The sequence below is a fragment of the Papio anubis genome, chromosome 4 (genome assembly GCF_008728515.1).
Source record: "Papio anubis isolate 15944 chromosome 4, Panubis1.0, whole genome shotgun sequence".
Taxonomy (NCBI): Eukaryota; Metazoa; Chordata; class Mammalia; order Primates; family Cercopithecidae; genus Papio; species Papio anubis.
Window position 1 is genome coordinate 81003047 of NC_044979.1, and position 16580 is coordinate 81019626.

At 33.6% G+C, this 16580-nt stretch overlaps 1 protein-coding gene across 12 annotated transcripts in view; it reads left to right on the forward strand.

The window, feature by feature from the left end:
- PHF14 (PHD finger protein 14) overlaps positions 1-16580 on the forward strand; it is a 214539-nt gene that overhangs the window by 63780 nt on the left and 134179 nt on the right. For all 12 annotated transcript variants that reach the window (XR_001900959.3, XR_001900961.3, XR_001900962.3 and 9 more), the window contains exons 11-14: positions 45-140; positions 1966-2069; positions 4327-4458; positions 13160-13328. Coding sequence is in view for 9 of the 12 variants with exons in the window: in XM_021935988.2 (XP_021791680.1) it covers positions 45-140; positions 1966-2069; positions 4327-4458; positions 13160-13328 (501 nt within the window). In the remaining 3 variants the exon portion in view is untranslated. The remainder of the gene's footprint in view (positions 1-44; positions 141-1965; positions 2070-4326; positions 4459-13159; positions 13329-16580) is intronic.

Sequence of the window (16580 nt, forward strand, 5' to 3'; positions counted from 1 at the left end):
GTCAGATATTTTAATGAACTTTACTAATCTGACTTACTTTGTAGCTATGTGAATCTTTAGAAGAACTACAAAACCTGAATGGAAAACTTCGAAGTGAAGGACAAGGAATATGGGCTTTACTAGGCAGAATCACAGGGCAGGTTAGTTTCTTTCCAATTACTGTCTCCTTCAATTCTTGCTCTCTATATGATTTTCAAAGAACAGATTTTTGATACAACTGTCATTTGACTAACCGAAGAATTCTGTTTGATCAAGGCCTAATCCTTTGGGATAATGATTTCTGCTTGAAATACACCTAGAGCATTGGAAGCTGCCTACTGAAAACCTCTAGTTTAATTTGGTTGTTTCAACAGCTATCTTGTGTGCAAAATTTTTTCATTTGCTCTAACTGATTGACCTGTCATTTGTGATGAAGCTTAAGACTTGAAGCATGAGTTTTTCCTAATACATTCTTCTTTCTTTTAATTTAGCAGTTTTAGATTCCTTGCCACATTTTTTTCTTTCCTGTTCTTATGCTGTATTTTTTTTTTTCCTTTGGATGTATAATTTAAAATTTAAAAAGGCAAACTAGAGATATTCATTTTTATGTTAATTTGGTTTTCAGCTGTGTAAGAGATGGTTATTTAAACTTTTATGTTAAGATGTATTTTTTCCCCTTCAACAGTAGCTGTGATCGTAGTTATTTAAAAAACTTTATTCACGAACACCTTTAGCCTGTTAAAGTTTTTGGTGTTGAATAATTATTGTTAGATGGATTTCTTTGAATACCTTTTTTAGTACCGTGTATATAATTGATAAATTAAGTTTTTAACAAATATTTTTAATTATATTTTTTAAGGATGATGGAGACCCACTGTTTGTGGTCCTTTCACTAAAAAGTAGTTTTATTTGCGAAGGAGCTTTTTGAGGAGATATTTTTCATTATACTTGTTTTAGGGGTTTGTAGAGAGTCAAGTTCATCACACAGCTTGTGTAGACATTTTATGAAGTGATACATACTGGTTTGTACTGTGCTATACCAGCTTTGAAGATGCTTTATGTGAAAAGAATGTATGTGGCTTGTATCATAAAGAATGTTTTAATAGGTGAGAATTAGTAGTTGCCTCTGGGAGGATCAGCCTTGGTCCCTGGTATTAGGTTGGTTGATGGATTTTTGGAAGATGATGGTGTTTTATAGTTAATATTTGGAGGAGTTAATGTTGAGTATAAAGCTTTAGTTTATTTGCCAAGCTGGCATTATCTTTTGGCTTGATTTGCAAGTTTTTCTCATAAGAATCTCCTGTTTAAAATATTATCTATCATAAAAGACAGTTTCATTTATTAAAAGACTTTTAACAGAGGTTTGCAAATTTCCTTTTGCAAATGTAAAATACATAGCCCAAGTAGAATTCATTTATACTGCTTGCATGACACTTTTTTTTTTTTTCAGTTGGTTGAACAGATGTGGGCCCACCAGGCCACTGAGAAATGACTTTGATAGATGGTTGCTGTCTGAGAAGCCAGCATACTACAGATTAGTAGAAACCCAAAGAGAATCTCACTTGCTTTGTTGGAGAGTTTGGTCCAATAAGATAATTTTTCTAATTAACCTATGGAGCACCAATATAGCTGGGGTGCTGAAGAAAATAAACGGCCTCAATATTCTTTTTGTCAAGTGTTCTGTGTTTTTTTTTTTCAAACCTCCTACATATATGTCTTTGTCTTTCAAAGCTGAAGTAGAAGTTTAATTTTTATGTTTTAGTGTACCACTGAAAATTGATGGAAGTCTGTAATTATAGATTTCTTATGGAAATAACTGTTAGAAGAAAGCTCATTTTAATCCTTTTTGCCAATGTAATAACTGGTAAGGCAGATTTTCCCCTAACAATCCTACTATATTTACTTAGCTTAAGTGGCAATTAGAGGAAAATGTTGCTTTTATTTCTTTCTTAAAACAATATATACTACATTTGTTCAAATCAATAGAAGTTGAATATACCAGCAATTTTGCGAGCACCCAAGGAGAGAAAACCAAGTAAAAAAGAAGGAGGCACACAAAAGACATCTACTCTTCCTGCAGTACTTTATAGGCAAGTAATGAAATTAATAATGATAGAATAATACTGTGTATTTTTTTAAACTGATACTTATTAGAAAGAAGATCCTGCAAATATTTGAGAATGAATTATGTCCGTAGCAGAATTTAAGTGCATTTGAAATTCATTTTATCAAAGATGCATTCCAGTTTGAATGATAGAGGGGATTTTTGTTGCTGTTTTAACCTAAACTCTATGGAAAAGAGCAGTACTCTTTGGGGAATTGGAAAATTACTTTAGATAACATTATGGTTATTGTCTTAAATAATTAAAACAATATAACAGATGGGCATTTGTATTTTATTTTACTTGAATGAATCGTAGAGTTTGTTTTATGGATAGTGATGGGTGTCATATACATATATAGAATGAATCTATTGCCTTTGTAGATAGTGGATAATGAAGATAAGTTTTAGTTTTTTGTCTTTTTTTTGAGACGGAGTCTCGCTCTGTCGCCCAGTCTGGAGTGCAGTGGCACAATCTCGGCTCACTGCAACCTCCGCCTCCTGGGTTCACGCCATTCTCCTGCCTTAGCCTCCCGAGTAGCTGGGACTATAGGCACCCACCACTACGCCTGGCTAATTTTTTGTATTCTTTAGTAGAGACGGGGTTTCACTGCGTTAGCCAGGATGGTCTCGATCTCCTGACCTCGTGATCCACCCGTCTCGGCCTCCCGAAGTGCTGGGATTACAGGCGTGAGCCACTGCGCCTGGCCCGATAAGTTTTAGTTTTGAGGTTCTACACTTTTTTTTCTCTTGATGCTCAGTTGCAATCACTTTGTTTGCATAAGTATTTTTGTTTTTTACTTTCTTTGCTCAATATTTTCAGTGTTCACCATTATAGTAAGTTTATTGTAGTCAAGACTTCTTTCCATAAATAAATAGGTTACGATCTCACTTTTTCCCAAATAATTTATATTGATTAAGTGAGAGAAGTTTAAAAGATGCTAGTGTTTTTGTATGTGTGTGTGTGTATGTGTGTGTATATTTATCCATGTATATGCATACATATATGTTATGCATGTGTAAATACATAAATATTCTTCTCAAAATTTCTTTCTCAGAAATAGTAGCAATAACAATATCAATCTCCATAACTACCTTCTGTTTTTTTTGTTGGAGGCTCCCTCTACAAGTAATAGCAAATAACTTCCTTGAAATGTGGGGAAAGCCCACATTGTATTAGTGTACAATGTGAACATTAGCACATTCTCAGGCCAGCTTTTTCAAACATAGTTGGTTCATTTGGAACCATCAGGCAATATCACTATGCTTCTGACTTTTATGACTACAATTCGTTTTTGTTTCAGAATATATTTTAAGCGATTTTTCTTTTTTACTGAGACCAGGTACTGGTTTTTTATTTATTTATTTTGGCTTTTTAAGTGTGTATGTGTGTGACTTTTTTTCTAGGAGTATTAAAAAAAAAAAACAAAACAAAACAAAAAAAAACCCTAACTATCATTGCTTTCTGTACATTCCAAATATAAATATACTTTAGATTTTCAGGTGATGGTACTTGTGTACGCAGGTGTAGTTAAATTGCCTTTTTGCATAAGAGAAGTTAGATTTCTGAGAAACCAAAAAATCCTAAAATAATAGTAACAATCACAAAATTCCATAATCTTTGCAATAAATATCAATTGATATGTGTGTGTGTGTATATATATAGTATGTGTTTTTAATTTTTTTACTTTTGAATTTAATTAGTATATTTTTAAGACTCTAAATCCAATATTGAAAAGAGACTCATGTATACTTGTAGCAATATCTACATGTTGAAGACTCTTTGAAAGGTTTACAACTAAACTAATGGTAGGAAATAAACTACATTCTGTTTGTGAAGTAATTTTTTCATAGTTTTAGAAAATTGGGAATTTACTTTGTTCTATCATTTATGTGTCTAGAGAAAAAGTGAACTAATGTGAAATGGATTTTAGGTAATAATTAAAATTAAAATATATATGATGTTGAGGATAAATACCTTATATATGTAATTCCTTAGAAAGTTTGACTCTAGTAATATTTAAATTTATATCAGATCCAAACTATTTTTAACATTCTCAAAAGTATTTAGAACTAACAGTTACTGACATTGTAAAAAGATGTGTTAATGAAAGAAATTGTCTATCTCAACAGAAGAAATATTAAATCAAGATGAAATTTTATAATTTAAAAAATATGCTATAAGTAAACTGCGTTTCACTATGATAATTATTATTGAAATCTTTACTTGCTGCCTTTATTAAAAGTTGTGGAATTTGTAAGAAGAACCATGATCAGCATCTTCTTTTATTGTGTGATACCTGTAAACTACATTACCACCTTGGATGTCTGGATCCTCCTCTTACAAGGATGCCAAGAAAGACCAAAAACAGTTATTGGTAAGTAAAATAGAGGAGATTTAGATGTTTCAATTGATTTACTCTTAGTTTCAGCAGTATAAGATGAAATATTATATTTGTTCATAATAAAGTATTTGGCACATTTTAAAATTGACTGTCATCAGTATTTATTATAGCATTATGTGACTAAATCTATAACAGCTTTTTTGAGAAATGAATTTTTCATTAATCGTGGCTATTATTTTAGCAATAGATTCTTCTTTAAGGCATGAATTCTGTCCATTGCTTATAATTCTTTTGTTTTATTGTTAAGAATTTCTCAAATACTTTATTGTTATTTTGAAATTGAATTTATCTAAAATTTGCCATCATATGCTTTTACTTGCAATTTAGTATCTTATTTTTAGATTAGTGTCAAAGGCTTTACTTCTGGTATTTGGTATTTGTGCTAGTTATTGAAATCCAACCATACTTTGAAATCTAGAAACGTTTGATAAACATTTCTTAATTTTTTTTATTAACAGGCATATCGAATCACTACAGACATTTGATAAGGTTATAGTATCTATAATGAGTTTTATCCTTTCCTTAATTTTATTCTAAGAAAGGGACAGATGTTCAGATTTTAGTAGAATGATTTCTTATAGGAAGGAGAATATAGGAAATGGAAAACTTTGGAATGAAAATGAATATTCTTTGTATACAAGTTCCGTAACCTTTCCAGTTTCAGAAAAGAGTGAACCCCAAATTTTTAAATTTTAGTCTCTACAAGAGGTTGTGTGTGTTCCTCAAATACATTAGACCTGTTTTTTGACCTCATTGTTTTATCACTTAAGGCTGCCTCTGTTCATTTGATTAGGAAGCTGAAATTTTTTCACTATTTTCACAGGATTGCTTTTTTATAGTGTTCTTTGTATCAGCTTGTTTTCAGATAATCTTACTGGCCTGTTCTTTTGAAATACAGTGGAATATATTTATTGTGGTATTTATGTGCTTCAGAAACTGCTATAGTATATTCAAATCCCAACAATGTTAATAAGCATCCTGGGTGGGTGTTTAAATTGAAAGCTAGTTTGATAGTCTCCAGAGCCAGGATGTTTTGCCATGAACTTGTATGAAGATATGCAGTTCTCTCCTTAAATGAAGTTATGGACCCTCCTGTTACTGCTCAGCCTGCAGAGCTCTGGTTTCCAGTGTGTGAGAGTTTCTGCAGCCAAAAAAAAATAAGTAAAATCATGTTCTTTGTAGCAACAAGGGGGCAACTGGAGGCCATTATACTCAGTGAATTAACCCAGGAACAGAAAACCAAACACTGCATGTTCTCACTTATAGGTGGAAGCTAAACACTGGATACTCATGGGCATAAAGATGGGGCCTACTAGAGTGGGGAGGGCAGGAGGGGAGCAAGGCTTGAAAAAACTGTTGGGTACTATACTCACTACCTGAGTGATAGGGATCATTCATATTCCAAACCTCAGTATCGTGCAGTATACCCATGTAACAAACCTGTGCATGTACCCCCTAAATCTAAAATAAAAGTTGAAATTAAAAAAAAAAAAAAAAAAAAGAAATAATGTACATAGCCTGAGGTGTTTTAGTGAGAGTACTCCTAAAAGGGCCTAAACAACTTAGAGCCTTTTCACTGGTGTTAGTGGTTTTTAAGTAAAAGTAGAAGTTAATGTTGTAGCACAGTGAAGCCTTTAATTTCTCCTTGTTTGTCGTGATCACATTTCCTTTGGCCTCTAAGATCAACTTAGCTTTGGTTAGCAGTTAACTGGGTGTATTAATTTTGGAGTGTGCAAGATTCAGAAAATTATGTTTTTTCTTTAGTGTACCTCAAATGTGGAAGGCAATTTTTACTTTTTGCTTTTTAACATTTTCAGTTTATTTTTGAAGTTATATTAAAGATAATAAATACTCAAAACTTAACACTTTCTAAATATTTTGTCACATTTTACTATTGTCTATGCTTTTGATGTTATTTAAGTCTATTGTATCAGGATGGTAGAAAAAAAATGATATGCAGGTTGAGTATCCCTTATCCAAAGTTCTTGGGACCAGAAGTGATTTGGATTTTGTTTTTGTTTTTGTTTTGGAATATTTGCATTGTACCTACTGGTCGAGTATCCCAAATCTGAAAATCCGAAATCTGAAATGCTCCAGTGAACATTTTCTTTGACTATAATGTCAGTGCTCAAAAAATATTTGGATTTTGGAGCACTTCAGATTTTGGATTTTTGGATTTGGGATGCTCAACCTGTAATAGTTGCTACTACACACCCTTTTCCCCATCCTATATTCTGTGATGCCATGTTGATAATTTGAAACTGAAATTGCCATGGTTAGGAGTATTTGTACTATAAAAATTACTGAATACTACATAGTAGGGCTTTCCCCCCAGAGGGTCAAGTGTTAGACATTTACTAGTATATCTCTGACTGACATCTGCTTTAGACTCTACCTTGTTCTTGCTAGTCCTTTTTTAAGGGAAAAGGTCCTTTAATTTCTCCTTGTTTCTAGTGATCAAATTTCCTTTTATGACTAGAGTCCTGTTACTGGACTCTTATTTGATGACTGTGCCTTAGTCTTCAGCTTAAACTTCCACAGGTCCTTCTGGTATAACATTTCTGAATGGTCCTTCTGGTATAGCATTTCTGAATATTTATTTTTGCTGTTTTTATGTTCTGCAAGCCTGTGGTAACACCCTTACTACTAAATATCCCGTAAGCAAACTGTACCTAGAATTAATTACTATACAATCTGTTACCTTCTCAGATATCATATTCTACTCGAATGACTATTGAAGCACTTGCTATCCAGCCTTTTCTTCCAGTACCAGCACTGTTTTCATGGAGACACTAGTTCTAGATTTGGATGCTTTCTGTTCAGTCCATCCCAGAGTTCAGTGGACTGTGCTGGGCAGGTTAAGACATGTGATATCAAAGAAAAGATGGATACAGATACAGAAGTAATTACAGGTGAAGGGTTGGGAAGTTGAGTGAATTCACGTTGGACAGGCTCAGACATTTTAGTGATATAGGAGTCTGTTGAGAGGGAAGAGACCTGGGATGATGATGGGCTCTTGAGAAGACAGCAGATGGTTGGTAACAACTTACTGTGGAAAAATCAAACTGACTTGCTGAGGCTGTGTAGCAAGAATGTTTAGTGCATAAGTAAATGTGATTATTTGATTTTTCTTGAATTATGCTCTGCTGCCCAGGAGAAGGAGAGGGGAAAACCTAGGGGCTTCTTAAGTTGGGCCAGGGATGTGAAAAGCTAGTAAAGAATAATATTAAAAGGTGGGTGAAGAATTCCACAGGGAATAGAGAGGCTAGGGTTGGTGTGATCTAGGTTCTATTTTGTTCGTACCTCTTTCTAGTATTTAAAATGCATTTTGTCTCATTTTTAGTTTGTTATTTTAGTTTTTGTTGTTGTTTTTAAAAATATACAATCTCCACACTGCCTTAAATTCTAAGACATGTTTGGTAGGATACAAATGGTAAGGGCTTGATTTATTAGAGTAGCTCAAATAGTTAATCATCTCTTAATTGTAGAATACTAATGTTATGTTTCTGCCTCCATTCATCTGATTGGAACTTGTGTTGCCTTTTCCAATTGTTTGAAGAATATTCTGAAACACATTATTTAACAGAGAATTGAGTAATATTATATCCTTTTATTCCTTGGATATGTCTGTGTTTATTTTATGATGCAAAGAAAACACTAACCCTTCTAGGAATAGTTTACAGAGGTTTTTTCCTTTGTTTTTCTGGATAATTTGTTCATTTAAATTTTTTTTATTGCCTCTTCTTCCCATTAAGTGCTAGTAGGAATTCCAGCTTTAGAATGGGGCATTTACTGTATATGAATTAATAGGTATATATCTATTAAAGTTTTATACAGATATTATAACTACAAAAAGAATAAAATTTACAAATTGAGTTAAATGTTGTTCTCTGCCCTTCAAAGAGATACCCGTAATGCAGAAGTAGGAGGGACTGAGGTATTACTTGTCTGAGAAGAATGATATTTGAGTCATCTCTTAAAGTTTTATGTAGGCACCTGTCAAGACTTTCTTCTAAATACAGGAGAAAACATGGCCAACAGCTTAGATATAAGAAAAAAAACTCTGGTGTGGGATCCTGAGTTCTTGATGACTAAAAAAGATAAATTGTGGAGGAGAAAAGAGTAAATCATGAAATATTTGGAATATGGAATGTTACTGGATTTATTGCATTTAAAGATTCATAAAATCATTTTTTTTTTAACTTACACAAATAAAATTCTCCAAATTAGTACACTTTCTTGTTTTTTTTTTCTTTTTTGGAGATGGAGTCTTGCTCTGTCGCCCAGGCTGGAGTGCAGTGGCACGATCTCAGCTCAGTGCAACTTCCGCCTCCTGGGTTCAAGCAATTCTCCTGCCTCAGCCTCCCGAGTAGCTGGGACTATAGGCGAGTATCACCACGCCCAGCTAATTTTTTGTATTTTTAGTAGAGACAGGGTTTCACTGTGTTAGCCAGAATGGACTCGATCTCCTGACCTCGTGATACGCCTGCCTCGGCCTCCCAGAGTGCTGGATTACAGGTGTGAGCCACTATGCCTGGGCTAAATTAGTACATTTTCTTGTCTAAACGCTATTAAACATTTTTCTTTGGTAACTAAGATTCTGAAATCTCATTGGGTCATCATTCTGATTATAGGTTGTAGTTGTATGTGCTAGAAACATATAGAAGGTATAGAAAATTGAGAAAAGGCCAGACGCAGTGGCATATGCCTGTAATCCCAGACTTTGGGAGGCTGAAGCAGGTGGGTCACTTGAGGTTGGGAGTTCAAGACCAACATGATGAAACCCTGTCTCTACTAAAAATACAAAAATTAGCTAGTAATGGTGGCAGATACTGATAATCCCTGCTACTCAGGAGGCTGAGGTAGAGAATTGCTTACACCTGGAAGGCTGAGGCTACAATGAGCTGAGATTGCGCCAATGCACTCCAGTCTGGGCGACAGAGTGAGACTCTGTCTCAAAAAAAGACAGAAAAAGAGGGAGGGTGGGAGGGCGGGTAAGAAGGAAGGAAAGGAAGGGAGAGGAAGGCGGAGGGGGAGGGAGAAAGAGGGAGGGAGAGGAAGGGAGGAAGGGAGGAAGGGAAAAGAATTGAGAAAAACCTCTTGGTATTTCAGCATGAAAGTTATTCTGTTGCATAAATTCCTGACATGGATTTTTATTATACTTTAAATTTTTAATTGACTTGTATCAATTAAAAGGTTAAGATTATCTTTAGTATTGTCCTTGGGAATTATAAATTTTAGGACTCTATTCTCTAATACAGTGTGTTACGCAAAAATATACAGGATTAAGGTGAGTTTAGCTAAATTAATAGATAATAGCAGTTTAGTGGATTATTGAAAGAAACCAGATATGTATTTGACTTTAGGAAAGATAATCATGATTTTCCTTAAAATATTATTTGATTTCGACTGGGCATGATGACTCACACCTGAATTCCCAGCACTTTGGGAGGGTGAGGCGGGTGGATCACGAGGTCAGGAGTTCAAGACCAGACTGGCCAACATGGTAAAACCCTGTCTCTACTAAAAATACAAAAATTAGCCGGGCATGGTGGCAGGCGCCTGTAATCCCAGCTGCTCGGGAGGCTGAGGCAGAGAATTGCTTGAACCCGGGAGATGGAGGTTACAGTGAGCCTTAAATCATGCCACTGCACTCCAGCCTGGGCGACAGAGCAAGACTCTGTCTCAAAAAAAAAAAAAAAAAAAATTATTTGATTTCGTTGAATTAGACAGGCCATGGATTTAGGTTATTATTTCTTAACATCTTGTATACCAATTGGTGTAGCAGAAACACTTTTACATATCTTAAATGCTATTTATAAGATGAAGGCTATAGTGTTTAATAGATTGTTGAAGAATGGGTAAGAAGTATTATGTCCATAATACTCTTGTAGTCTACTCAGTGTAGACTCTATCTACTGCAACAATCATGTGGTGGTTGTCTTGAAATAGGAATGGATATATTCTGCATTGGCCGTTACATTTGTTTTGATTTTTTGAGTTGTTCAGTGTTTTGTGGTGCTCAGGGTATAGCATTTCTATTCTCTGGGAATTAGAGAGCCAAATTTCTTTGTCACCTAACTGTATTAGTTTTAGTGGGGATGGAAGTGAACATAAGAATAAATAATGTCCCGACAAGGGTAATAGCTACCGAAAGAGAAGCAAAGAGGAAATATTTCAGTTTTTTTAAAAAACAAAACAATGATTTATCTGAAAAAGGTACTTGCTTCTATACCCAGGGGATTTAGATAACATTACGTTTGCCTGTTATTTAAATAGACAAACAACATATTTTAAAAGTAAATTAGAGCCTGGCATGGTGGCTCACACCTGTTATCCCAGCACTTTGGAAGGCTGAGGCAGATCACCTGAGATCAGGAGTTTGAGACCAGCTTGGCCAACATATAGTGAAACCCTGTCTCTACTAAAAAATCCAAAATTAACTGCGCATGGTGGCACACAACTGTAGTCCCAGCTACTTAGGAAGCTGAGGCAGGAGAATCAATCGCTTAAAAAAGGTGGAGGTTGCAGACTGTCTCAAAAAAAAAAAAAGTGAATTAGAACTGTTTGAGAAACTTTGACTATATTTCACTCAACTGATAGAAATGATCAAGTAGCATTAAGATTATAATTTAATGCTGAAAAGTGAAGCAATGGGCCTTTTTGTAATATAATTTGGTAATTTCTCTAGTCATCTCTGTTTCGAAGGCTGTTGCATTTATTGTTACTAACAATATCTAACATTTCTGGGGTTTTCACAGTTCTGCTAATAAAGTCAGAATATACTTACCATTTCAATTCTGAGATTCTGTAAGGTGTGTATTTTCTCTTACCAGTCCTTGATGTTTTCATATGGGACAAATGCAGGAGCAATTTAGTATATTCATTTAGTTGTATTTTTGTTATGATGGTAATCTGACAATCTAGGGGACAATGTGCTAGCTATAGTTACATGAAGGGTAGCAATAGATACATAAATGTTTTCTGAGTAATACATGATTATGTACATTTTTGTTTTGCTTTCACTGATTTCTAGTGCTAAAATTTTTGCTAACCTATTCTTAAAGAATTGGAAATTTTAAGATATTTACATTAATATGTTAAGGATTCATTTGTATTTTGGGAATAATATCTTTGCATTAACAAAACAAATGGTACTTGGTATTTAACTCTGTTGTTGGAGTTCAAAAATTAAAGCTGTCACTTTTACAATTAAATATTAGTTTAATAAGTTTACAGTATTAGTGAAAGATGTGAATATTGATGGAGGATGAAATCAAATCATAAATCTTTGAAAATTCTTGCTATGAGAATTATAAGCTACATTCAAAGATACTGATATAAACATATACAAACTAAATATCAAATACACTTTTACAGATTATAATCATTTTTATTAAGAGAATACTATCAAACTTTTGGAGAATTTGCCTTTGATCATTCTTTTACAGTTGAAGAAAATATAAGTAAAAATGTACTTTTAACAACTGATTTTAACTTTTTGAAATGGTCCTTTATGATTTACAATATAAAGATTTCCAGCAGTCCTTGTTTAGATTTTTGCTGTCTAAATGTTAGCCACTAGCCACATACGGCTATTTAAATTTAAATCAATTAATATTGAAATTTGAAATTTTCTCAGTTTTTATTTGCCACATTTCAAGTGCTCAGTAACCATCTATGGCTAGTGGCTACTGTTCTGGACAGTGCAGATATGTAGATAATCCTAATGTTATAAAAAGTTTTGTGGGATACCACTTGTCTAAAGTTTTAGTTTCAATTAATTTTTAATATTACCCATATTAAAATTTTTAATAAATGCTACTTTAACAAATTCCTTTGGTAAATAAATGTATATTTCTTCTTTTAGAAGTAGTAGGGGCCACCAACTAACATGACCCTTTTTTCCCCGAACACTTCTTGGAGTCTGTTTCTATAGTTTAAGTAGTATATTCAGCACAACTTGTCATTGACTACAATTAAAAGATATGATAACTGTGACAAGGAGTAGTGTTAGGGTCCATGAAGGACTTCGATTTTTAGATATCACAGTATATGTCATTTAAAGAAAAGTCATACTTTCCAAAGGTAAATTATTATTATTACTTAAGATAGGGTCTTGCTCATGTTACCCAGGCTGGAGTGCAGTGTTGCAATCATGGCTCACCGCAGCCTTGATCTCCTGGGCTCAAGTGACCTTTTCACGTCAGCTTCCTGAGTAGCTGGGATTATGGGTGTGTGCCACCAAACCTGGCTAATTTTCTGTTTTTTGGTGTTTTTTTTTTGTGAAGACAGTTGTCTCACTATGTTGTGAGCAATCATCCTGCCTCAGTCTCCTGAAGTGCTGGGATTATGGGTGTGAGCCACTGCAGCTGACAAAACCACCTTTTTAATCAGTGTTGAATCTCATGTTGGTTCACTTAAACATATAGCATTGTTAAATGTGTTCTTATACTTACAGGATACATTAAATTGCCTTAAATATTATATTAACAGTAGTCACTCTTAGAAGAGTGTTTCTGAATGTTTTTTCATTATATACCCTGTGATCATATTACCTGTGTATATTTTTACATATTCTTCTTATATACCTGGATTTTGTATTTATAAAAGCTATAGCTAAAGCCTGAAGATAATAATAAATACATGACTTAAATTTTTCCCGTTTATGTAGGCAGTGCTCAGAATGTGACCAGGCAGGGAGCAGTGACATGGAAGCAGACATGGCCATGGAAACCCTACCAGATGGAACCAAACGATCAAGGAGGCAGATTAAGGAACCAGTGAAATTTGTTCCACAGGATGTGCCACCTGAACCCAAGAAGATTCCAATAAGAAATACGGTAGTTTATTTTTTATTTATCATAAGCATCATACAATTCTGACGCCAAAATTTCAGAGGGTGAGAAAGACACAGGGCAAACATATACTTAGAAGTCAAAGAAAAAGACATGTATATTACTATTGGTTACTCTTAACAATTTTTTTCTATATTGTGAAATATACCACATGCTTACCTGAGTGTTTGTAGTTTGTATTTTGTTGGAGGCATAATAATAATGGACACACCAGAGCATCCATCACCCACCTTAAAAGACAGACCATTCCCAAAGCTTTAGAAGTTTCCTGTAAATCCTCGACAATCTCATCTTTATCTGTCTAGCCCAGAGGCCACTTCTTTACTCAGCTTTATGTTTCTCATTCATTTCTTTTTCTTTATAGAAGAGATTTACACTGTAAATCTATATACTTATGAATAATACGTGGTTTATTTTTATAGGTTTTGAATTTCATATGAGGGGAATCAAATGTTTTTCTCTGGTAATTTGATATTTTGACCAAAATTATGTTGATTTGATTCAGACATGCTGATCCATGTAGTTGTAGTTTATTTATTTTCACTAATGTATAGTTTTCTATGGAAAGAATAGATTATTACCTAGTTTTTCTTTTGCTTTGTTGATGGGCAGTTAGGTTGTTTTCATGCTTTTCTACTCTATACAGCTTTGTTTTAAATGTTCCTATAAATATCTCCTGCAGCATGGTAACAGGGAGTTTGTGTATGTATTAAGGTGTAGATTTGCTAAGTTACAGACTATCTGCATCTTCAGTTTTGCTAGATAACTGCAATTGTTTTCCAAATCAGTTCACACTCATACTAGCAATGGATAATGTTTCTGTTGCTTCACAAACTTTTGTCCAGTGTTTTAATGCTTTCCAATGTGATGCAGGGAAAATAGCATATTGACATTTTATGTTGCAGTTCTCTCAGTACTCATGATTTGGAGCATCTGTTTACTTATTTTTGGTAAATTGTATTTCCTTTTCTGGGAAATGTGTATGCAAGCCTTTCACCAATTTTTCTGTTGGGGTGTTTACCTTTTTCTCATTGCAAATTCTTTGAGGCCAGGTTTTAAAGAGTTTCTTCTGGGGAAATCATTTATGTTCATTTTTACCAGGTACCTTGAAAGGGCCTCTACCAACTTGAGAATATTTTAAATAAAAGTTTGGTGTGTATGTTTTCTATTACATCAGGAGTGTAAATTTCAAACCTTTAAGTGCTGGCTTACGGTTATGAATTCTTAGGGCATACTTTCCTGGCTTGAGCTGAGGCAGGCACTTTTCAAAAATCTTTCTTTCCACAGGGGAGATATAAAGATATTTTTAGGGTTAGCTGTCATCATTTGTTTTGTTACCTGTTTCATTTTAAAGAGTCTTTGGGTTTTTTTCCTCAAAGTAACAGTTTTCTCAAAAAAATTTTTTAATCTGTATTAACCTCCTGTATTATAATCACTTGAAAGATTTTATTTGGGAGAATTCACTTTGATTTTTTAAATCAGTTTTGTGTTATGGGCTCATATGAAATTGATGAGGCAAATCTGAGAATTGTTGTCTCTTAGATAATTAAAATAGTTTATTTTGGGTGCTCTAAGTAGATAGACTTGAAATAGTTTTTATTTGTAGTTTCTACTGTTGATAACTTTTTTTAGGCTTCAAAAATATATTTTGTTTATAAGGCAACTAGAGAGAATTTTCCTTTGTTAAATAAGCCTGCTAGTTTCTATTTCTAAAATATTTTCTTTAATTGTTTGAAAATGGTAACTACAGTTATTCTTGAGATCTTCGAGAAGAGTTATTACTTCATATGTCTGTCTGCAAAGATTATCCTCTTATGAAACATTATTTTTCCAGTTTCTTTATTGTTTCAAGAAAGCCTTGTGATTAGTATTATCATCCTTAACTTTGGAGTTATCATATAGAGAGAAATTATGTATATTACAGTGATATTTTTGTGCCCGTAGTTCAGTATTACTTGAAATAAAAGAGAACTCTTTAATATTAAAGGATCCTTCTATTTTTTTCTCTCCTTTACTAGTCTGCTTTTTTTTTATCCTAAGGAAGCTTTAAAATTTGCTAATATAATCACATTCCTTTCATCTTGTTCTTTGTCTCTAGTTTTCTTGTTTAAAAGTTTTAGACTTAATTACAGATTTTGGTCAGTGAAACACCGGGAAAAGAGTCCATGGCCAATAATTTCAGGAAATGCAGTGTGATTATGTTCTTACCTGTAGAAATTCCAATGCATGTTGAAGCTCCAAAAAAAATTCTAATATTTAGAAATAGGATTACTTTTATCTGTTCTTTTTCTTAACTTGTTTTTATCAAAAAAGCATTTTTTAGGACACTTTTTATTTTATTTTTTATTTTTTGGTAGCATGGAGTACTGTGTGGTGCTAAGTTTGGAAATGATGCTCCAGAGACCATGGATTACTTGCATTAGGACCATCTTGGATATTTATTGAAATGTAGACTTTGGACCCACCCTAGAGCTAGTACAGACTTTAGACCCATTCTAGAATTAATGAATTAGAATTTATGGGGTTTGACTAAGCAGATTTCTTAGGTGCTAAGCTTATACTAAATAAAAGTTGAAAATGACTATCAATGGTGATTACCTTTCCTCTTTCCCTCTCATCTTTTCTGCCTGCCTTCCAACAATCCATTCAGAAAACCAGACAGTTGGTGTAAGGTATCATACTAAACTTCAAGGAATGTAGGAATGAGAGATACAGAAGAGAGTGATCAGTCATTTTGATCTTGATCTTACCATTTATGCTGAGTTCCTGTTTTTACCTTAAGTTTTTACTTATTTCTATTTCAGAGTTGTATTTATCTTTTTTAATTAATAGGTGGTATGGTGAAAAATGAGGTGCTCTAGTTGTGTTTCTTAGAACAGTGTTAATTATGAGAGACCAGGCATACAACAGCTTACTAACTTGTATAAATACCTTTTGCAATATAAAACTGATTTTTCTCTCCCATTGTTACATTTTTAAACTATTGCTCCCAATATCCTCCTACTTACACTTTTATTTTAGCACATGTATTACAATTGGGAACATTCTGTCTTGAAATACATTATTATAGTATTTTTATTTTTGTCAGTGTTTCATTTTTCCTACCATTAATTGATCAAAGTATAATTTGTTTTCATGTTAGTCTTATTATTCTACCATGATTTTGAAGAAAATTTTACCTACATGACATACATAGGGCAATCATGACATACCCCAAGCTCATAGACCTGAATTCCT